Here is a 23,883-nt window from a genome sequence, read left to right as displayed (position 1 = left end):
GTACGGACTTCGATTTCAGAATATAAAAGAGGAAAAAGATGAAGACTTAAAAGCGACTATGGCGGAAATTATTGGAGCTATACTTCAAGAGGACCCCATAGCTTTACAGAGAGAAATCAATGAAGTTTACAGAATCTCGAATAGCTATATCCGTCGGCACAACCTCCCAAGAGAGATACATATTAAGTTTACAAGAAAGGCGTTGCGAGATGAGATACTTCATCACTCAAGAAACTCCCCGCCCCAACGTCAGGGAGTAGAAATAAAGATACTAAAGCAAGTTCCAAGAAGTGTCAGAGAAAACAGAAGAGATTATCACTTTCTAACTAAAATTTTGATCAAAGAAAACATTACTTACCGTTGGCTTATTCCACAAGGACTTTCTCTGACATGGCGTTCTACAAGGTACAAACTGGAAAACGTAGAACAAGCCATGTACTTTCTTGAACAGAGCGGTTTGGGCCACTCCGACTACGCAAGTAAGCAACAAGTGGTCCAACTACAACTAGTTCAACAGCAACCAGGGGAAAAATTACCAACTCAGCAAGAAGAAAACTTGGGGGCAAGTGCCCAAGTAATAGAGCAGGACCAAGGTGCTAGAAGAGTTCAACCTCAGCGAGAAACCAAAAAACCCATTAAATGACAACGAATAAAGACTTAAAAATCTTTTCCGTAAATGTTAATGGACTTAACGAACCAAGAAAAAGGAAGCAAATTTTTTCTAAAATTAGAAACCAAAATGTTCAGATTGCAATATTACAAGAAGTTCATATTAAAAAAGATAACCAAAAATTACTGTTGAATCCCAAAATTGGAAAAATGTATGCTGCATTAGCAGACCAAAAAAAAAGAGGTGTAGTGATGTATGTCAAGAATTCTATAAATTCCAAACAAATATATAAGGATAAAGAGGGTAGGATATTGATTGTACAAGTAGATATTGAACCTAGACCTCTAGTGGTTGTTTCTATTTATGCTCCCAATGAAGACCAAATGACATTTTATAAAAATTTACACCAAACAATAATAGATTTAGCTATTGATAATTTATTGATAATAGGTGATTTCAATGCTATCGCGAATAGACAATTAGACCACTCAGGAGGGGGAGGTAATAAAAAAAGGGGAAAAGGCAAAAAAACAAGAAGAAATTTGCTACCTAGTACTTTTCAAAAAATGAAAGCGGAATTATTACTAAGCGATATTTGGAGGGAAAGACACCCTCACAAAAGGCAATTTACCTTTTACTCCAATCCTCATAAAATTTGGACGAGAATTGACATGTTATGGGCACCAAAAACGGTGGCAGAACAAATAAGAGAGGTCGAGATAGACGTTAATACATGGGCTGATCATAACCCAATAGTGGTCTATATGACGATGAATAATAAACAGAACAACTGGCGGATGAATAGGTATATATTAAATGATAAGAAATATAAGGATTGGATTGAAAAGGAATTAAAAATATTTTTTGAAATTAATAAAACATCAGACACTACTCCACAGAATTTATGGAATACAGTTAAAGCGTATATAAGAGGTTTAACAATATCTTATACTGCAAAACACAATAAGGAAAAGAAATTAGAGTACTTACAATTAACAAATGAACTAAAACAATTAGAATCCTTATCGCAGCAACACATTAAGAACAGAGATCTAAAGACAGAAATAAATGTAATTAAACATAAAATTAGAGTTATAGAACAAAACCAACTAACTGAAAAGATCAAAAGAGCAAAGCAACAATATTTTGAACATGCAAATAAACCTGGCAGATGGCTAGCGTATAAACTTAGAAAACAGAGTCAATCAAAATTAATTCAAAAATTAGAAGATAAAGATGGTAAAATAAAATATGACACAGAAGGTAAGGCAGAAATTGTGTATAATTTTTATAAAGAATTATATGCTAAAGATCATGTTATTGAAGATGAAGTTTTTAACTATTTAGAGGCTTCAAATTTACCACAAATAACAGAAGATCAACAGGCCACCATGGATGGACCAATAACAATGGAGGAACTCCTAATAACAATTAAAAAACAGAAAAGCAACAAGGCCACAGGCCCAGATGCCATACCTGCAGAATGGTACAAGATAGACAACGAAACAATAAGAAACCATATGTTAGAAACTTTTAATTTATGTAGACTTGAGGGAAAAATCCCCAAATCTTGGTCAGAATCACTGACAACCTTAATACATAAACAGGGTACAGAACCAGAAAAAATTAAAAATTATAGGCCTATATCATTATTAAATGTAGATTATAAGATCTTTATTGCTATTTATGCAGAGAGACTCAAAAGAGTTATAAATGGAATAATACACCAAGACCAAAATGGGTTTCTTCCAGGGAGACAAATTAAAAATAATATTAGAACTGTAATAAATATACTAGAGTACTATGAACAACACCCAGACAAGACGGCATCTTTAATGTTTTTGGACGCTCAAAAAGCCTTCGACAACGTTAATTGGATATTTATAAAAATGCAATTAAATAAAATGAGATTTGGCCCAAAATTTGTTAACCTAATAGATACCATATATTCAAAACAAACAACGAATATAATATTGAATAACAGTCAATTACCAATACTTGACATAAATAAGGGAGTTCGCCAAGGATGTCCTATATCACCATTGTTATTTATTATGACCCTTGAAACCTTATTAATTAAAATAAGAGCGGACCCCAAAATAAAAGGTTTAACCGTAGGAGATGAAACCTACAAACTCCAGGCCTTTGCAGACGATCTAATGTTTATAACTGAAGAACCGACTACAACAGTTCCTACCTTACTACAAACCATTGAACAATATGGAAACGTAGCAGGTTTAAAGATAAACAAAAGCAAAACACATTACTTGACCAAAAATATGAGTAAAACACTAGAAACTAAATTAGAAAGTATTTCTGGAATAAAGACTGTAAAAAAGGTAAAATATTTAGGAATAAATTTAACAGCGAAAACAATAACATTAAAAAATGATAATTATATGAAATTACTAGCAGAAATTAAAAAAGACTTAGCAATGTGGAATAATTTGAAAATATCTTTCTTAGGAAGAATTGCAACAATCAAGATGAACATTTTACCCAAGGTCTTATTTCTTTTTCAGACAATACCAATAAACCCAGGGGGTATCTTTTTAAAAACTTTAACAAACTTAGTTAAAAAATTTATATGGCAAGGTAAAAAAGCAAGGATAAAAATGAATTGTTTAGAAGATATTAAAGAAAGAGGAGGATTTGGCCTTCCGAATTGGAAACTATATTATCAGGCCGCTGCATTAACATGGCTTAGAGATTGGATAATTTTAGATAATAAAAGAACGCTTGACCTAGAAGGACATGATTTAATGCTTGGATGGCACGCATTTTTATGGTATGATAAGGACAAAAACCATTCATATTTTAAAAGGCACACACTAAGGAAATATTTATTAGAAGTATGGAAAGACATAAAGAAAAATCATTTTTTAAGTATCCCAGACTGGCTAGCTCCTTTAGAAGCAATAACACATCCAAAGTCTATAAAGGATAAGAAAATAACTTATAGATATAAAGAACTATTAAATGATCAGATGAAGCTGAAATCTAGAACTGAATTACAAGAAGAAGGGATAATAATAGATTGGTGGCACTACGCCCAGATCCGATCTAGATATCAGAAGGATAAAACTCTTTACATTTTTAATAAAAGTAAGAATCCTTTAACTACTTTAATTACCACTAATTCAACAAAAATGATAGGGAAAATATATAAATTACTTATCGCTCATAAAAATATAGAGTTGACTTTAAAAGATACTATGATAAGATGGTGTAGAAATATTGGCAAGGAAATAGATATAGACACATGGGAGAAAGTATGGATTAACAATTGGAAAATGACTAAATCAGTTTCCCTAAAAGAAAATCAAATCAAAATGTTTTATAGATGGCATCTCCCACCAAATAGGATAGCAAAAATGTTTCCCAAAACATCCCCAATATGCTGGAAATGTAAGAAGGATATAGGAACTTATTATCATCAATGGTGGACATGTGGTAAAGCAAAAATATATTGGAAAATGATTGAAAAAATATTAAAAGAAATAATAAAGCAAGATATAGATAATACCCCGGAATTTTACTTACTAGGTGTCACAAATCAGACCTACAAGAAAGAAATTTTTTATTTAATTATTCACATATTAACTGCGGCTAGAATAATATATGCGCAAAATTGGAAAGGGGAGGAAATCCCCAAGGAAGAAGAGGTCATAGCTAAAATATTAGATTGCGCTGAAATGGATATGATGACAAGAAGATTAAACGATCAAGAGGATACTAAATTTTATGAAACATGGAACAATGTTTATAAATGGATAGATAAGAAAAAATAAGATATATCTTTAGTTTTTTTTTTTTTTTTGTATTAGTTTTTACCTAGGTGATAATAATATTAATATTAGTTTAAAAGGACTTTTTGACGATTATGATATAGTAGTGTATGTATGTATAAGTATAAGCAACATACCAAGATCTTCGATGTATAATAGTTGAATTTAGTTTTATTGTTTGGATTGAAGGTTTGACACTATCTTACTATAGTAATTAGAATTATATTAAAGGTATTTTTTTTTGGTAATTATGTTATACTAACCCTACTTAACACTCACATCAAGATCTGTAAAACTTTAACTCAAATTTATTAACTTTTTTTACTATAATAGTTAACATATATTTAATTATGTATTCTTTTTCTATATTTGAATGTATACTTTCATAAGAAGCGGGGGAAATATACCCCCACTTTATGTTTATTGTTTGTATGTATTTGTTTGTTTTTATGAAAAATAATAAAAAAATATTTTTTTAAACTGTGAGAATGATTCCAAAAGATTGCTGGAACAACATCAGAAATCTCTGTTGAGAAGAATGCAGGGATGGGGACAGCTCATAATCCCAGACATCTGTAGAAGATTGAGGAAGACAGGGGAATATATATTCACACTGCTCAAAAAATAAAGGGAACACTCAGATAACACATTTTAGATCTGAATGAATGAAATATTCTCATTGAATACTTTGTTCTGTACAAAGTTGAATATGCTGACAACATGTGAAATTGATTGTCAATCAGTGTTGCTTCCTAAGTGGACAATTACTAGATTTACAATCCTGGGCCTTGAAAGCTTAGAACTAAGACGACTTAAACATGATCTAAGTATTGCCCACAAGATTATATGCTGCAACGTCCTGCCTTTCAATGACTACTTCAGCTTCATCCACAACAACACAAGATCACAGAACAGATTCAAGCTCAATATTAACCGCTCCAAACTTGACTTTAGTAATAGAGTTGTTGAAGCATGGAACTCATTACCAGACTCCGTAGTATCATCCCCTAACCCAAAACATTTCACCCTTAGACTGTCCACGGTTGACCTCTCCAGATTCCTAAGAGGTCAGTAAGGGGCGTGCATAAGTGCACTAGAGTGCCTTCCGACCCCTGTCCTATTGTCTCTCCTGTATCCCATATATCTTCTCTTCTATCCCTATATCTTTGTTCTATTATCTCATCGATTATTTTATCCTGTATTCTCTGTTCTATTCTTTCTCTAATTCTATTTCCTTGAAGGTATCCTCTATTACCTTCATTGTGTATTATTGTGTATTGGACTAAGTAAGAAAGTAAGTAGGTAGGTAGGTAGGTAGGTAAGTAAGTAACTAAATAATTAACTAACTAACTAAATAAATAAATAAATAAAAACAAACAAACAAACAAACAAACAAACAAATAAAGTAAGTTTGATTTCACAGAAGTTTGATTTACTTGGAGTTATATTCTGCTGTTTAAGTGTTCCCTTTATTTTTTCAGCAGTGTATATATATGTAGGTAGGTAGGTAGGTAGGTACATGTGTATGTATGTGTGTGTGTGTGCGTGCGTGCACGCGTGTGTATGTGTGTACAATGGGTTTGTGATCATTTCCTTTTTTAGTAAAGAAAACAAAACCTAATCTCATACAATCAATCTACCAAAATGGGATACTGCTTCAGCCAAAATCTTAGAAAACAAAATCTTAATCAGAATCTTAAGAGAAATTAGGCCTAATTCCACTTGCATGAAAGCATTAGAGAGCATTGGAAAGGCTGCTTAATCTGTTGTTCAAAGCAGCAGCCCAGGAACCAGGAGTCTGCGAGTTCTAGTCCTTTTTTAGGCAAAAACTTTCTCTTTGTTCATCACTCTCGGTTCAGTGTTTTTGTAAAGAAAATAGGAGGAGGGAGGAGTATTGGGTAAGTTCATGGCCTTCAGTTATTTGTAAAAAGACTGGAAGTAAGATTTTCAGTGGGCCATAGAATATTTTGAAGTATATAATAAATAAAAAATTACAATCTGGGGCAGGGGAGCAATATAGCCTGCATGAGAAAGTATATATGAAATTATTTTGTTAATGGAAAAAGCATGTACTAATTTACATACTTGAGACAAATTATAGTCTAGTGTGTAATTAGTATAATATAAATATAGTGACTTTAATGCTAACATAATGCTAATACAGTGGTACTAGCAACTTATGAACTTAATTCATTCTGTGACCAGGTTCTTAAGTAGAAAAGTTTGTAAGGAGAAGCAATTTTTCCCATAGGAATCAATGTAAAAGCAAATAATGTATGTGATTCGGGAAACCACAGGGGGGGAAGAAGCCTTGTTTCCTCCCAGGAGATTCCTAGAGAGGCCCCACGGAGGCTTCTCCCCATCTTTTCCAGTTACAGTTTTGGAGGCTTGGGTTTGTAAGTGGAAAATGGTTCTTGAGAAGAGGCAAAAAAATCTTGAACACCCGGTTCTTATCTAGAAAAGTTCGTTAGTAGAAGCGTTTGTAGGTAGAGGTACCACTGTCTTTGTATATACTATTATTAATTCAATTTTCTTTGATTTTGTTCTGTACTTACTATTGTGTTTTTTAAAAAAGTGGAAAACTAATAAAACTATTTTAAAAGAAAAGAATTCTATGGTCCTGGCTGATACCATCCTAATGCTCCCCAACACCAACCATCACTAAAAATGGAAATCCACTTCGCAAATTGAAATTACCACCACCCAAACGCTACTTTTTCTTCTGACATACCTGGTAATCACCGGAATAATCTCCAGAGGAGACAAATTGATTTCTTTCAGAATATAAGGGTGACATTCTTCTTGGTCTGCACTTGATGCTGCTACAACTGGAGCAGAGAACTTAGGTGGTCCAAGCTGCAAAACCTAAGGAGGAAAAAAGAGAATATCCTGCTCTGCATTTGTATTACCACAAAATTATTACAAAATAGATGTGCAGATATCTTATCACAACTTAAAAGAAGGAACAACCCTGCTGTTCTGTTCGGGTCGTATGTGACCCGAAGCCAAGTTTCAGTCCCTGTAAAAAATTTTCCCTGCATATCTGAAACTTGAAATTTCATGACTGTTCATCATTTCAGGGGTTCTCTCTATGAGAATTTTTTTTGGGGGGGGTGGGGGGCTTAGTTTTTGCTGGGCAAAAAAAGTTACAAATCTTCTGTTCCCGGGTCACCCTGACCCGGACCGAAAACTCTTCATTTTCAGTGCTTATGTTTGGTCTTTTTGAAAGCTTTTTTTCACTTGGAAAGTAGTCTGAACATTTCTGCACACAATGGAATGAAAATTGAACTGAAAAAATTAATCCTTATTGGTTTATTTTGCACATAAATGTGCCCCCCCCCGTTTTTGTGAAATGTTTTTCACGTTATGGATAGTTTTGCTTGCAAAATGCATTCTATTTTACTGAAGTTGGTGTGGGATTGGTAGCTTGAACATTTCTGAATATAAGAAAAATATAAAGGAACTGAAAAAATGATTCTTATTGGTTTTTTTAAAATCGGAAATAAGGCCTCCCCCCCCCCCCCTCGGCTGCTTGCAACCATTTTCACTTTTTATTTTTTTATGCTCCAAATCCGAAATATTCTTTAAAATCTTAGGCATTCATTTACTCAATTTAACAATGCTGATCATCAAAAAAATATTTGTGGGGGTGGGGGAAAAAAAATTTTTCTGGGCAAAAAAAAAGTCACGTTTAGTCTGTTCGGGTCATATAGACCCGGACCAAAATGATTTTTTTTAGGTACTTGAATTTGGTATTTTTGAAAACTTTTTCAACTGGAAAACTAGTTTGAACATTTATGAACATAATGATATGAAAGTTGAACTGGAAAAATTGAGACTTATATTTTTATTTTGATCAAAAAGCCCCTCCCCCCATCCTTTCTGAATTTCGTGTCAATTTCTATTTTTTAAGGCTACAAATCCCTAAGGAATTTTCCCCCAAAAGGTTTGATATACTAAATTGAACATTTCTGAATATAAGAAAAATATAAATGAACTGGAAAAAATGGTTCTTATTGGTTTATTTTTGCCACAAAAGGGCCACACACCCCTCGGCCTTGCTGTGTGCCATTATTGTCACTTTTTATACATATTTGGCTAGAAATATTTGGAATATCCTTTTGAAAATCAACCACATTGTAGCCAGAGAACTAATTTTATGAAACAAATCCATTTTACTAAAAAAAAGTATGTAAGTTTGAAATTAACAGTATAATTTTTATATAAATTGAAATAATTGAACACGGGGGGAGGCATACATTTATGTGCAAAATAAACCAATATGCATCAATTTTTCCAGTTCAATTTTTATATCATTATGTTCAGAAATGTTCAAGCTACCAATCCCACACCAACTTTAGTAAAATAGAATGTATTTTGATAGCAAAACTATCCATAAAGTGAAGACTATTTCAAAAAAACGGGGGGGCATGCATTTCATCAACAAAATAAACCAATATGCATCAATTTTTCCAGTTCAATTTTCATATCATTATGTTCAGAAATGTTCAAGCTACCAATCCCACACCAACTTTAGTAAAATAGAATGGATTTTGCAAGCAAAACTATCCATAAATTGAAATAAATTCACAAAACGGGGGGGGCGTGCATTATATCCACAAAATAAACCAATAAGATTTACTTTTTTCATTTCAATTTTCATATCATTGTGTGCAGAAATGTTCAGACTACTTTCCAAGTGAAAAAAGTTTTCAAATTGACCAAACATAAGCACTTCAAATGAAGAGTTTTCGGTCCGGGTTGTATGTGACCCGAACAGAAGATTTTTAACTTTTTTCGACCAGAACAGCAGGGTTAAAAAAATATCTGACTGGAAAACAGCCTGTTGTGGTTGGCTCTGGCCCAGCTCCTGCCCCAGAGAATGTGGAGGTGGGTGCAGGGGAAACTTCAACATGTCACAGGCCTGTGTTATTGCCGACAGAATCGGTTCAGAGTTTAGTTTCCTTGGACGAAGAAGAAGGTAGGAATGACTCGGCAGAGGAGGGCTTGGCACACAGCCAAGGCAGTCAATCTTCCTTATCTGTATTACTGCTTGTTTTTAAGATAATGGGTTTTTGCTATAGTTTTAATTATTAGATTTGTATTTATATTGTGTTATTGTTGTTGTGAAGCACCCTGAGTCTCCAGAGAGGGATGGCTTACAAGTCTAATTAATTAATTAATTTATTATTATTATTATTATTATTATTATTATTATTATTATTATTATTATTATTTAAATACAACATAGCAAACGAAATAACTATGCTGGATTTCATATTTCATCACCAGTCGGGCGCTTCCCAAGCACCTAAGACTGAGTGATGCAGCAGCGAATTATATTTGCCGATCCCAGTAAAGCGGCCTTTTACAATTGACAGATGGAGATTTTGTCAATTCCGATGGTTTTCAAATGTCTGCTGAGATCCTTTGGCACTGCGCCCAGCGTGCCAAGTACCACTGGGACCACTTTCACTGGCTTATGCCAGAGTCGTTGCAGCTCAATTTTTAGATCTTCGTATTTCACTAATTTCTCTAGCTGCTTCTCCTCAATTCTGCTGTCCCCTGGGATTGCGATGTTGATGATCCATACTTTCTTTTTCTCCGCAATCAGGATATCTGGTGTGTTATGCTTCAGAATTCGGTCAGTCTGAAGTCGGAAGTCCCACAGTAGTTTTGCTTGCTCATTTTTGACCACTTTTTCGGTCTTATGATCCCACCAGTTCTTTGCCACTGGTAAATGGTAGTTCCGGCACAAGTTCCAGTGGATCATCTGTGCCACAGCATCATGTCTATGCTTGTAGTCAGTCTGTGCGATCTTTTTGCAGCAGCTGAGTATGAGATCGATTGTTTCATCTGTTTCTTTACAGAGTCTGCACTTTGGATCGTCTGTTGATTTTTCAATTCTGGCTTTGACAGCATTTGTTCTAATGGCCTGTTCTTGTGCCGCCAGTATTAGTCCTCCTGTCTCCTTTTTGAGTGTTCCACTTGTAAGCCATGACCAGGTCTTTTCTTTATCCACTTTGCCTTCAATCTTCTCCAAGAACTGGCCATGCAATTCCTTGTTCCGCCAACTGTCCATACGACATTGAGTTACAGTTTTTCTGTACTGGTCCTTAGTTTGCTTCACCTTGAGAAGCTTCCTATTGTTGACCTCCATCAATGTTGACTCTTTGCTCTCCTTCACATAGTCAGCTAATGCATGCTTCTCTTCTTTCACTGTATTGTTGTTGTTGTTGTTGTTGTTATTATTATTATTATTATTATTATTATTATTATTATTATTATTATTATTATTTTCCTCCCTGATTCCAAAAACAGAATGTGCAGAGGCGAAAGAAAAGGCAGTTCCAGGCAGCGGAGAGAGGGCCAATAAATAAATAAATAAATAAATGAATGAATGAATGAATGAATGAATGAATGAATGAACGAACGAACAAATGAACGAACGAACGAACAAATAAATAAATAAATAAATAAATAAATAAATAAATAAATGAAAGAATGAATCAATCAATCAATCAATCAATCAAGCGCTGCCACCCACAATTACTGTTGCCATGATCTCCGTTGCCTGGAGATCTCTGCTAACTCCCTGATTCCAAAAACGGGTCTTCTGGGGGACAAAAAAAGAGGTTTGGGGCACTGCGCAGAGGCAATAAGGCAAGGCGCTTTCACCCAAGAACATTGTTGCCATGATTTCCGCTGCCTGGAACCGCCCAAAAATCTGATGCTCTTTTTTTGCCTCCACACGAGCTGTTTTGAGAATCAGGGAGGAAAATGTTTTGCATAGTAGGGGGGTCATTTGAAGGAGGGTGGAAGATGCATGCTCTTAACTTTGCATGCAATGTGCAAAGCATTTTCAGGGAAAGGGTTTTCAGGTGGCAGTGTTGCGATCCTCTCCCCAATCCAAAAAAACGGATCCTGAAACGTGACGATTGTGGAAGAAAGAGTTTTCAGGTGGCAAATTCCCCTCTCCAATTTCAAAAACAGCTGAAAACTCTTTCCTCCATGAGCCTCATGTTTTAGAACAGAATATAGAATAGAATTTTATTGGCCAAATGTGATTGGACACACAAGGAATTTGTCTTGGTGCAGATGCTCTCAGCGTACATAAAAGAAAAAAGATACATTTGTCATGAATTATTTGGTACATAATATCTGAAAAGGGGGAAAAGGGGGGACATGATTGAAACATTTAAATATGTTAAAGGGTTAAATAAGGAGGAAAGTGTTTTTAAGAGGAAAGTGAACACAAGAACAAGGGGACACAATCTGAAGTTAGTTGGGGGAAAGATCAAAGGCAACATGAGAAAATATTATTTTACTGAAAGAGTGGTAGATCCTTGGAACAAACTTCCAGCAGATGTGGTTGGTAAATCCACAGTAACTGAATTTAAACATGCCTGGGATAAACATAGATCCATCCTAAGATAAAATACAAAAATAGTATAAGGGCAGACTAGATAGACCATGAGGTCTTTTTCTGCCGTCAGTCTTATATGTTTCTATGTACAACCCTTAATGATTGAAGAAACAATCAACAATCAATATTAATACAAATCTTAGGATACAAGCAACAAGTTACAGTCATACAGTCCTAAGTGGGAGGAAAAGATGATAGGAATGCTGCGAAAAACTAGTAGAAATAGAAGTGCAGATTTAGTAAAAAGTCTGACAGTGGTGAGGGAATTATTTGTTTAGTAGAGTGATGGCATTCGGGGAAAAATTGTTCTTGTGTCTAGCTGTCTTGGTGTGCAGTGCTCTGTAGCGATGTTTTGAGGGCAGGAGTTGAAAGAGTTTATGTCCAGAATGCGAGGGGTCAGTAAATATTTTCCCCGCCCTGTTTTTGGCTCGTGCAGTATACAGGTCCTCAATGGAAGGCAGTTTGGCAGCAATTGTTTTTTCTGCAGTTCTGAAGTCTGTGTTGGTTTTGTTGGGTTGCAGCACCAAACCAGACCATTATAGAGGTGCAGATGACAGACTCAATGATTCCTCTGTAGAACTGGATTCCTTGGGCAGTTTGAGCTTCCTGAGCTGTAAGCTTTAGGAGTTGTTTTTGGAATCGCCGAGGCGATTTTGGTGCTGCCATCTGAAATGGGATTCATTTAAAAGGCTTTCAACGCAGTTCCCTGGGCTGCTTCAGACATCAGCCTCTGGACGAAGCAGCAAAGGCATAGGGTCTTTCTTAGAAGCCCAGCAGCATGTTTACAAAATGGCAGGTCCAGGAGGACTGATGTGCTGCCTCTGAATAGGGCCATGCTGTGACAAAGCCCAGCTTTAAATGCACTTTCCCAGGACGCTTTGGGAATCAGACTCTTTATTTATTTATTTTATTTATTTATTAGATTTGAATGCCGCCCCTTTCCGTGGACTCGGGCGGCTCACAACACAATAAAACAATTCATAACAAATCTAATAATATACAATTTAAAATTTAAAAATAGTTTAAAAACCCCATTTTTAAGCAGACATACCTACAAACATACCACACATAAATTATATAGGCCCAGGGGAGATATTCCCCCATGCCTGACGACAAAGGTGGGTTTTGAGGAGTTTACGAAAGGCGAGGAGGGTGGGGGCAATTATAATCTCTGGGGGGAGCTGGTTCCAGAGAGTCGGGGCCGCCACAGAGAAGGCTCTTCCCCTGGGGCCCGCCAACCGACATTGTTTAGTTGACGGGACCCGGAGAAGGCCAACTCTGTGGGACCTAATCGGTCTCTGGGATTCGTGCAGCAGAAGGCGGTCCCTGAGATAGTCTGGTCCGGTGCCATGAAGGGCTTTATAGGTCATAACCAACACTTTGAATTGTGACCGGAAACTGATCGGCAACCAATGCAGACTGCGGAGTGTTGGTGTGACATGGGCATATTTAGAGAAGCCCATGATTGCTCTCGCAGCTGCATTCTGCACGATCTGAAGTTTCTGAACACTTTTCAAAGGTAGCCCCATGTAGAAGTGAGGACCCCCATCTCCTGGAACTACCCCAAAATGCAATGCACAGAGCAGGTCGGCAGGACTACATTTGGAGTAATTGACACACCCAGATTTTCACTCTCTTTTTTGGGGGAGGGGGAGGTGCATCTTACACTCCAAAAAATACGGTACATTTTTATTTGGAATTTTATTTCATTTTTCCTAGCTGAAACAGAAAGCTCTGCTGATTACTAAAACCCATGAGATTCTTAAAGTTTCTGAAGGAAAGTTTGCAAGGAAATTTCATGGACCCTTCACTGACTGCCAAAGAAGCCAATAGTAAACAGCCCAAACTAAGAACCCATAAGGCCACCCTCTTCAACACCGACAGAGCACGCCATTAAATTATAAACTGAGAGCAAACCTCACATCTTACCAGCACTGATGATATTATTTATTTATTTTATTTATTTATTGGATTTGTATGCTGCCCCTCTCCGCAGAATCGGGGCGGCTAACAACAATGATAAAAACAGCATGTAGAAATCCAATTAATAAAACAACTAAAAACCCTTATAATAAAAGATATTACTTACTTACTTACTTACTTACTTACTTACTCACTCAATCACTCAGTCACTCGCTCGCTCGCTCGCCCCAAAAAAATAAGATGAGATTAAACATAAGATGTTACCTGCGTTATTTATCCAAGTTTGTTAAATTATTATTTTTTTCAATTGCCATTGAATTTGCCTTTGGGTACAGCGTCATAGAATTAATAAAGGATTAACATTGACTTGATGGCACATAATCAGTCAAATATGGATGTATGATAAATGCTGAGTGCCTACCTTTTGATATCCAAATTCTGTTGGGTTGTCTTATTTCAGTAGCTCTTCATCGTCGGGATCCAGCATCAAAATAAGTCCTCTCTTCTCTCAGGATAGTCATCAAAGTATAAGCACAGAGATGGTCTTGGTTCACGATGAATGGGACATCAGTTCTTCCAGACATTCCTTATAAAGCCATTAAATTCTGGACCATTAGTGTTTGGCTGAACTCTGCCACTATTATGAAAAAGGTATATATTTTGAAAATGTCTAAATTACGGTTAATGGGCAATTAAATTTATTGTTTAAATTACTCTTAAGGGGATTCATTGCAGAAGGAAGAGAAGCAAAAAAGGGAAAAAACAGATCCCCCCCCATATTTTCCCTCAGGATGCCAGAGTGTGAAAGCAATAATAGTTTCCTATACAACTCAGGAAACAAAAACACTCCAAATATTCCATTGGAGTTTTTTGTTTCTGTTCTATTCTGATGAAATCAAATTAGAAGGCATTGAGTGGGGTGCCATTGTTAGCCCTTGAAGTTTCTCCAGATCAGGAACCAGACTTGCAAAAATTTGGTCATATATTATATCTCCATAAAGTTTTGTTCTAGCCCTCTTTTTCATTGTGTGTTTTATAGGAATTCTGTGTCGAGCTTCAAAGGGTGTTCATCAGGCTGCTTTCTCATTTTACTGCTTTTAGAGCTCGCCAATAGATGGAGGGGATAAGGGAGGGAGAGATTGCAATGTGGACAATAACAAGAAACTGTCTTATGGGAACCAAGCAGCGGTGGGCTAGGAGCCAGAACCCTAAATTGCACTCGCCACTGCAGCTCATAAGTTTTTGTGGGACCAGTGCAAATTTACTGCTGCACCTGCGGAGGTAGCAAAATCATGCACGGATCCGCAGGTAAAACCTGGGCGCAATTTTGCTACCTCCACAGATGCAGCAGCAAAATCATGCTGGTCCCGCAAGAACTTACGAGTTGCGGCGGTGAGCGCAACTTAGCATTCTGGCTTGTAGCCTACCGCTGGAACCAACGACACTCCAGCAGATGTAAGCCAGAGGCATGGACATTTTTCCATAACTACACCTGGACAATGCGACCTGCACTAACGGGGGGAGGAAAAATTCCGACCCTCTGGAACCAACTCCCCCCAGATATCAGAGTTGCCCCCATCCTCCTTGCCTTTCGTAAGCTCCTTAAAACCCACCTCTGCCGTCAGGCATGGGGGAATTGAGATATTCCTTTCCCCCCAGGCCTATTCAATTTGTGCATGGTATGTTTGTATGTATGATTGGTTTCTTAAATTGGGGTTTTTAAACTACTTTTAATATTAGATTTGTTTATATTGTTTTTTACTATTGTTAGCCGCCCTGAGTCTACGGAGAGGGGCGCCATACAAGTCTGATAAATAAATAAATAAATAAATATATAAATAAATAAATAAATAAATAAATAAATAGATCGATCGATCGATCAATCAATCAATCAATCAATCAATCAATATTCTATACAGTGATACCTTGTCTTACAAACTTAATTGGTTCCAGAATAAGGTTCTTAAGGTGAAAAGTTTGTAAGATGAAACAATGTTTCCCATAGGAATCAATGGAAAAACTATTAATGCGTGCAAGCCCAACGTTCACTCCTTTTGCCAGCCGAAGCGCCTGTTTTTGTGCTGCTGGGATTCCCCTGAGGCTTCCCTCCATGGGAAATGCCACCTCTGGACCTCTGTGTTTTTGCGATGCTATGATTTTACTGAGGCTCCCCTCGCTGGGAAACCCCACCTCCAGAATTCCGCTGCCAGCGAAGCACCCATTTTTGTGCTGCTGGGATTCCCCTGCTGGGATTTCCCTGCAGCATCATAAAAACATGGAAGTCCGGAGGTGGGGTTTCCCATGGAGGGGAGCCTCAGGGGAATCCCAGCAGCGCAAAAACAGGTGCTTCACTGGCAACAGAAGTCTGGAGGCAGGGATTCCCAGCAGCGGCGGTGGGTTTGTAAGGTGAAAATAGTTTGGAAGAAGAGGCAAAAAAATCTTAAACCCTGGGTTTGTATCTCGAAAAGTTTGTATGACGAGGTGTTTGTAAGACGAGGTATCACTGTACTTAATTATATTGAATTGCCTGGGAATTAACCAGAGTTGGTATTGTTTTCATGCTGTGCCAAAATGAGGTGCTCACCAAAGCTTTGGATTAAGAGATTGGATTGGCTCATCAGTGCTTGCTGAGTTAGTTTATTAGGTGGAACCTTGATATCCTGGTTTTCCCCCTCCCATTCAGGGCGTATTGAGTATTTTGGTTTATTTATGATGTTTTGGAGGGCTTTGTTGGGTTTGTGTGTTATGATTATGTCAAGTAGTTGTACTAATCTGTTGGTGTTTTCTGAGACGTTTGCTATCCTTTTCACAGCTTCTCTTAAAAGGAACGCAATTTGCATTTCTACATGGTATTTAGACATGCTTCTGTTTTTAACCAAACGAGTTCCATGAATTTGAGAAAAATATGCATTAGCTCAATTTCAGGCATACAGTATGGATTTGCATGCATGCCAAATTGTATAATAATTCCAGAGAGATTTGTGAGAGGCCCATAAGATAGAAACATAGAAACATAGAAGATTGATGGCAGAAAAAGAATTCATGGTCCGTCTAGTCTGCCCTTATACTATTTTCTGTATTTTATCTTAGGATAGATATATGTTTATCCCAGGCATGTTTAAATTCAGTTACTGTGGATTTATCTACCACGTCTGCTGGAAGTTTGTTCCAAGGATCTACTACTCTTTGAGTAAAATAATATTTTCTCATGTTGCTTTGGATCTTTTCCCCAACTAAGCTCAGATTGTGCCCCCTTGTTCTTGTGTTCACTTTCCTATAAAAACACTTCCCTCCTGGACCTCATTTAGCCCTTTAACATATTTAAATGTTTCTATCATGTCCCCCCTTTCCCTTCTGTCCTCCAAACTATACAGATTGAGTCCATTAAGTCTTTCCTGATAAGTTTTATGCTTAAAATCTTCCACCATTTTTTTTAACCCATCTTTGGACCTGTTCAATTTTATCAATATCTTTTTGTAGGTGAGGTCTCCAGAACTGAACACAGTATTCCAAATGTGGTCTCACCAGCGCTCTATACAGCGGGATCACAATCTCCCTCTTCCTGCTTGTTATACCTCTAGCTATGCAGCCAAGCATTCTACTTGCTTTCCCTACTGCCTGACCGCACTGTTCACACGTTTTGAGACTGTCAGAAATCATTACCCCTAAATCCTTATCTTCTGAATGTTTTGCTAACACAGAACTGCCGATGCAATACTCAGATTGAGGATTCCTTTCCCCCAAGTGCATTATTTTACATTTGGAAACAATAAACAGCAGTTTCCATTGCTTTGACCATTTATCTAGTAAAGCTAAATCATTTACCATATCACAGACCCCTCCAGGAATATCAACCCTATTGCACACTTTAGAGTCATTGGCAAATAGGCAAACCTTCCCTACCAAACCTTCCCCTATGTCACTCACAAACATATTAAAAAGAATAGGACCCAGAACAGACCCTTGTGGCATACCGCTTGTAACCTGGCCACTTATCTAGTACAGCTAAATCATTTGCCATATTACAGATGCCTCCAGGAATATCAACCCTATTTCACACGTTAGAGCCATCGGCAAATACCTTATGTCACTCACAAACATATTAAAAAGAGTAGGACCCAGAACTGACCCTTGTGGCACACCGCTTGTAACCAGACTCTGCTCAGAATACTCACCTTTAACAACAAACCTCTGATATCTACACTTCAGCCAGCTGTAAATCCACTGAACTATTCTGGGATTAAGTCCAATCTTCACTAATTTATCTATCAGCTCTTTATGAGGAACCGTATCAAAGGCTTTGCTGAAGCCCAGATAGGCAATATCCATGGCACTACCTTCATCCAACACCTTTGTGACATAGTCAAACAAATCAATGAGATTAGTCATCTGACATGATTTGCCCTCAGTAAAGATTGCTCAGGGTAGTTGATTCCTAACCCTTAATAAACATTAAGCACTTTTCTTCTCAGTTCAATATAACAGCTATTCTGTTAAGTCAGCTAGCCTTCTTTTTCCCATTATCTTAAGTGAAAATCTGATCATTTTTCTGTTAATACAACTCCTATTCAATGGATGGTCAGCAGATATTTCCTAAGAGGCAATTTTAGAATGGATGGTCAGCAGATATTTCCTAAGAGGCAATTTTAGAATACTCTTTAATGCTCTATAATGGTAAAGTAAAACCTTGGAGAAACATCAGCCCTTGACTTCCCACCCTCCTTTGGCATGAAGACTGATGCAAAATATGAATTAAGCAGTTCTGCTTTCTCTCCACTTTCTGTTAATTCTTTACCATCGTCTGCTATTAGCGAATTGATTACATCTTTGACTTTTTTTCTTAATTTTTTTATATAACGAAAGAAACTTTTTTTCAATTGTTTTTGACATTTGTTGAAAGTCTTACTTCATTTGAAAGCCTTAGCTTTTCTGATTCCACCTTTGCAGTTTGGGCTGTTGGTTGATGTTACGGTTCAGCCTGAGGCCGATCAGGGTCCAGCTGCGTCTTTGCTGGCTCCATGCCCGGAGGAGGATGACAGCGAAGAGGATGGGGCTGAACAGTCGGACGGGGGAGAGGAAAGTCAGGTATGGGACGAAGGAGAACAGCATGAGAGCCCCGGGGGGGGGGCTCTCCCCAGCCAGTAGTTTGGAGTCATTAGGTGATGAAGCACAAGCTGTCATTGACATGTGACAGAGACGTTCAGATCAAAGAAAGGAGCAATTAAAGAAGTATTATCAGCACTGAATTAGGAACAGCTGGGCTTGGGTGTGGTCCTCCTTAGCAGGGTTTAAAAGGCAGGCAAGCCCTTGACGCCATGTGGAGTGTTATCAGTTGGAATTATGATGTCCTGCTTTGTTCTCGACGTCTCTGTTTCTGGCTTGTGGCCCAGCAGTTTGGAAGACCCGTGGGAGGTGTAGGTCTGCTATCTACAGCCTCGTCTTGGCAGCAAGAATCCTGTATTGCTGCATGGACTTTTGCCTTCGTGGATATATCAGAAGATACAGCGTTTTCCTGTATGTAAGGACATTTTCTGTTACCTGTGTTTTTCTTGCATTTAATAAACTGCCTTTGTCTTTTACCGGTGTGTCTGGCTTCTCTTTTTGGGTTGGTCTTGGCTTCTGGAGTGACCCAGACAGAACAGTTGATATTTTGCCTTAATTGTGTGTTCCTTTTTCCATTTTTATTGGTACTTATTTTTTTCTTCTTTCAGTTCGTCAGAGTGTCCTTTCTACAACCTTGTTGGATTTTCCCCCATGGTTTTCTGGTTTTTCCTTTTTAGTGGTATTGATAAAAACGACTGATTTATCTCCACCCTAGATGTGCTTTATAGTATGCCAGGCAACAAACCACATATTTTGAAACAGCATTAACGACAGATCTTGCTGTATCTAAAACAATCTCAAAAGAGTTTACATCCACTGCTAAAGCAGTGTTGACCTCCGTTGCCTTGATTCATTAAATATGATAAATATGGTTTATATACAAAACATAGCTGGCTTAGTGTAATGAGCTGCAGAAAAGACAGAGAATGAATCACTTGTTGTGCTGAAAGTAAAGCTTCTTTGTTTGTAAAGTGTCAGGTAACCCCCAAATGAACCCTTGAAATATGTTTCGAAATTTTCACCATATTACAAAACTAGCCAATTCCCTTCTATTAACTGGTTTTTGAATTGCACTTTGGAATCAAATATCATAGAAACATAGAAACATAGAAGTCTAACGGCAGAAAAAGACCTCATGGTCCATCTAGTCTGCCCTTATACTATTTTTTGTATTTTATCTTAGGATGGATATATGTTTATCCCAGGTATGTTTAAATTCAGTTACTGTGGATTTATCTACCATGTCTGCTGGAAGTTTGTTCCAAGGATCTACTACTCTTTCAGTAAAATAATATTTTCTCATGTTGCTTTTGATCTTTCCCCCAACTAACTTCAGATTGTATCCCCTTGTTCTTGTGTTCACTTTCCTATTAAAAACACTTCCCTCCTTGACCTTATTTAACCATTTAACATATTTAAATGTTTCGATCATGTCCCCCCTTTTCCTTCTGTCCTCCAGACGATACAGATTGAGTTCATTAAGTCTTTCCTGATACGTTTTATGCTTAAGACCTTCCAACATTCTTGTAGTCCGAATAGCTTTTGAGTGTTTTGTTTCTGAAAAAGAAGGCAGTCTTTGAAATTCACCCTCTTTTTTCCCCTTTGCTTTTCTGACTCAAGCTAAGAATATTTAGTTATTTATTTGTTCACTGATTCATTCATTCATTCCTCTGAAGGCAGAACAAGAAGCAATGGATGGAAACTAACCAAGGAGAGAACCAAACTAGTATTAAAGAGGAACTTCCTGACAGTTAGAACAATGAATCAGTGGAACGTCTTGCCATCAGAAGTTGAGGGTTCAACACTGGAGATTTCTAATAAGAGATTGAACATCCATTTGTCTGAAAAGGTAAATGATATCCTGCTTGAGCAGGGAGTTGAACTACAAGACCTCCAAGGTCCTTCCCAAGTTTGTCATTCATTCATTCATTCATTCATTCATTCATTCATTCACGTTTTCTCATGGTGATGCTTTTCCACCTCAGTGATGGAGATGATGGAAAGATTCTCTTCCATTATGTTTCTTTTTGGTCACAGGGCAGTGTCCTGAGCTGCCCATTATTCCTAGGCTGAGAAAGCTTAACGAGAAGAACTTCTCCTGGTTTGCTTTGGGATTGAATTGGACTTGAGAAAACAGAGAATCAGAAGACTCCTTAAAGGCGATTCTACAGAAGATGATTCTATTCTGGCCTTTTCTCCCACTAACCAAGTGAGTGAAGGCCTGTACACTAACGGCAACATTTGGAAACAGGACAAAACGGGCAAGATGGTGGACAATTGCACTGATGACACTTGAATTTGTTTGGGTAACTAGGAGGTTGCTGTCACATTTAACAATTGCTGCCATGAGTCATCACTTCTTTAATGGACCTTGATTCCAGGAATTTGATGTTCAGATTAGATTGATTCTCTATCAGATAGCATTTGGTTTTTCCATGTTTCAAGATACGATTGTGGTTTCAAGTATTTCCTTGCATACTGTGTGCGATAACACATAATATTGCAAAATTCAGAGATGAATGTAGTGCGAGTTCTTTTTTATTTTTTCTAAGAGAGTTTGCAGGTTGTCCGAGCTCCATTCTCCTTCCCAACTGCACTTACATCAAGTGCAGGCTAAGAGGATTCATTGAAAAAGGAACCTCATGCTTAGATTCTGAAAGCCATTCTCATCTGGAGATTCATCACCAGGTATGTTTATTTATTTATTTTACTTATTAATTTGTCAAACAAATATTGTACAAATATAGTATTATAGTACATATTAACATAACATAAGATAAGTAGAACATAGTAATAGAAAGGATAATAAGACAGTAGGACAGGGACATTAGGCACAAAAGTGCACTTATGCACGCCCCTTACAGACCTATTAGAAAAGGGGAGAGGTCAATTGTAGATAATGTAAGGTGGAAGATTTTGGGGTTGGGGGATGTCTATAGTAAAGGCAGAGTTTCTTTTGTGGTAATACTTATTTGCAAAATACTCCTTTTTGCGTTTAAGATAGAAACATAGAGACATAGAAGACTGACGGCAGAAGAAGACCTCATGGTCCATCTAGTCTGCCCTTATACTATTTTCTGTATTTTATCTTAGGATGGATCTATGTTTATCCCAGGCATGTTTAAATTCAGTTACTGTGGATTTATCTACCACGTCTGCTGGAAGTTTGTTCCAAGGATCTACTACTCTTTCAGTGAAACAATATTTTCTCATGTTGGTTTTGATCTTTCCCCCAACTAACTTCAGATTGTGTCCCCTTGTTCTTGTGTTCACTTTCCTCTTAAAAACACTTTCCTCCTGGACCTTATTTAACCCTTTAACATATTTAAATGTTTCGATCATGTCCCCCCTTTTCCTTCTGTCCTCCAGACTATACAGATAAGACTTGGTGACTATTAGTATGAGATCAGCTAAGTCCACAGGATCCTCTGGCCAATATTAGAATTTAACTTTTTTCTCAGGATAATGTCACAGCAATCTTCCCATCTCTGACCTGTTGACTGGGGTGTGTTTGGCTTTGGTTGCGTGTCTTTTATCAAAGAACTTTTTCTTCATGGAAGAAATACAAAAAAAGACATCTGGGTGTAAAAATCTAAGAAAATCCTAAACGCATCTAAGAATCGGTGATCTGATCTCTGAACTGCAAGCCAGTAAGGGTAATTTGTTTAAAATTACAATTCAAAGTGTTGGTTATGACCCTTCATGGCACCGGACCAGATTATCTCCAGGACCGCCTTCTGCTGCACGAATCCCAGCGACCAGTTAGGTCCCACAGAGTGGGCCTTCTCCGAGTTCCGTCAACTAAACAATGTCGTTTGGCGGGACCCAGGGGAAGAGCCTTCTCTGTGGTGGCCCCGGCCCTCTGGAACCAACTCCCCCCAGAGATTAGAATTGCCCCCACCCTCCTCGCCTTTCCTAAGCTTCTTAAAACCCACCTTTGCCATCAGGCATGGGGGAACTGAGATATTCTTTCCCCCTAGGCCTTTACAATTTACGATTGGTATGTTTGTATGTATGTTTGGTTTTATAATAAGGTTTTTTTTGTTGTTGTTGTTGTTGTTTTTAGTATTGGATTGTTACATGCTGTTTTTTATCACTGTTGTTAGCAGCCCCGAGTCTACGAAGAGGGGCAGCATACAAATCCAATAAATAATAATTATAAAAATAATTTACATAGACTTCTATAAAGCCTTTGATTCAGTAATATTTTTTTAACAAAATTACAAATATTAAATGTGGCTCCTGATTGAATGCTTTATGATAGTATGAAAGAATGATCTTGGGAGTCAGGAGGAAGAGCCACAAACTAAACAACCATTATGTATTAGTTAGTATTGATTGTTTAGTCTTCTTGTTTGGAGTACGTTGCTGATATTAATCTTGCTGATCAATGCCAGGACATCAATATTTGTGAAAAATGGCAAACACATTATGCAGGTAGACTCTTTAAATCAGATATCAATATCTTATTCCTATTAAATGTTAGCTGCTAACTTTTACAATACTTTGAAATTCCCTTTTCTCAGCTGTGTTTGTTCTTAGACAGTAAATAACCTCTGATTACTTGATTGAAAGCTAAGAATGTTTATACCTGTTTTCTGTGGATGACTGACCTACAGTGGCTTTGAATTCTTCAAGAACACAATTCCTTTAAGTCATTTTGACAACAAGAAGAGACAAATCTGCTTTTTAAATATAATTGTATTTTTCCTTTAATTGCAGTGTCCTGGATTGTCCTCCTTCACCACAAATTTGAAGCGTTCTCTGCACATTTTGCACAATGGATTTTCCAGTTAAATCAACGGAAGGTAGGAGCAGAATAAATTATGTCATCAGGATGGTCATGCGTGGTGTGTGTGGGGAGCGTTTGTGCGTTGGGAAAGTAAGATGGTGGCAAGTTTCTCGGCGGGGACCATCTCGGCAGCAGCTTTAATGCGCCAAGAAACTTGCCACCATCTTACTTTCCCACCGGAGAAATGCTCCCCACACACACCGCGTGCCCATCCTCCTTCCGATGTCAAAGGGGAGGGGGC

At 37.4% G+C, this 23,883-nt stretch overlaps 1 protein-coding gene across 1 annotated transcript in view; it reads right to left on the bottom strand.

The window, feature by feature from the left end:
• The window catches only part of LOC139165484 (proto-oncogene Mas-like), a 28,620-nt gene extending 7,423 nt beyond the window's left edge, over positions 1-21,197 (bottom strand). The window contains exons 1-2 of the mRNA XM_070748660.1: positions 21,057-21,197; positions 7,130-7,263 (exon numbers count right to left, since the gene is read on the bottom strand). Coding sequence (XP_070604761.1) covers positions 7,130-7,263; positions 21,057-21,197 — 275 coding nt within the window. The remainder of the gene's footprint in view (positions 1-7,129; positions 7,264-21,056) is intronic.
• Positions 21,198-23,883: the final 2,686 nt, after the last annotated feature.

The sequence above is a fragment of the Erythrolamprus reginae genome, chromosome 3 (assembly GCF_031021105.1).
Source record: "Erythrolamprus reginae isolate rEryReg1 chromosome 3, rEryReg1.hap1, whole genome shotgun sequence".
Lineage (NCBI taxonomy): Eukaryota > Metazoa > Chordata > Lepidosauria > Squamata > Dipsadidae > Erythrolamprus > Erythrolamprus reginae.
The sequence above is the reverse complement of the archived record's forward strand: the minus strand, read 5'-3'. Positions and strand labels throughout refer to the sequence as shown.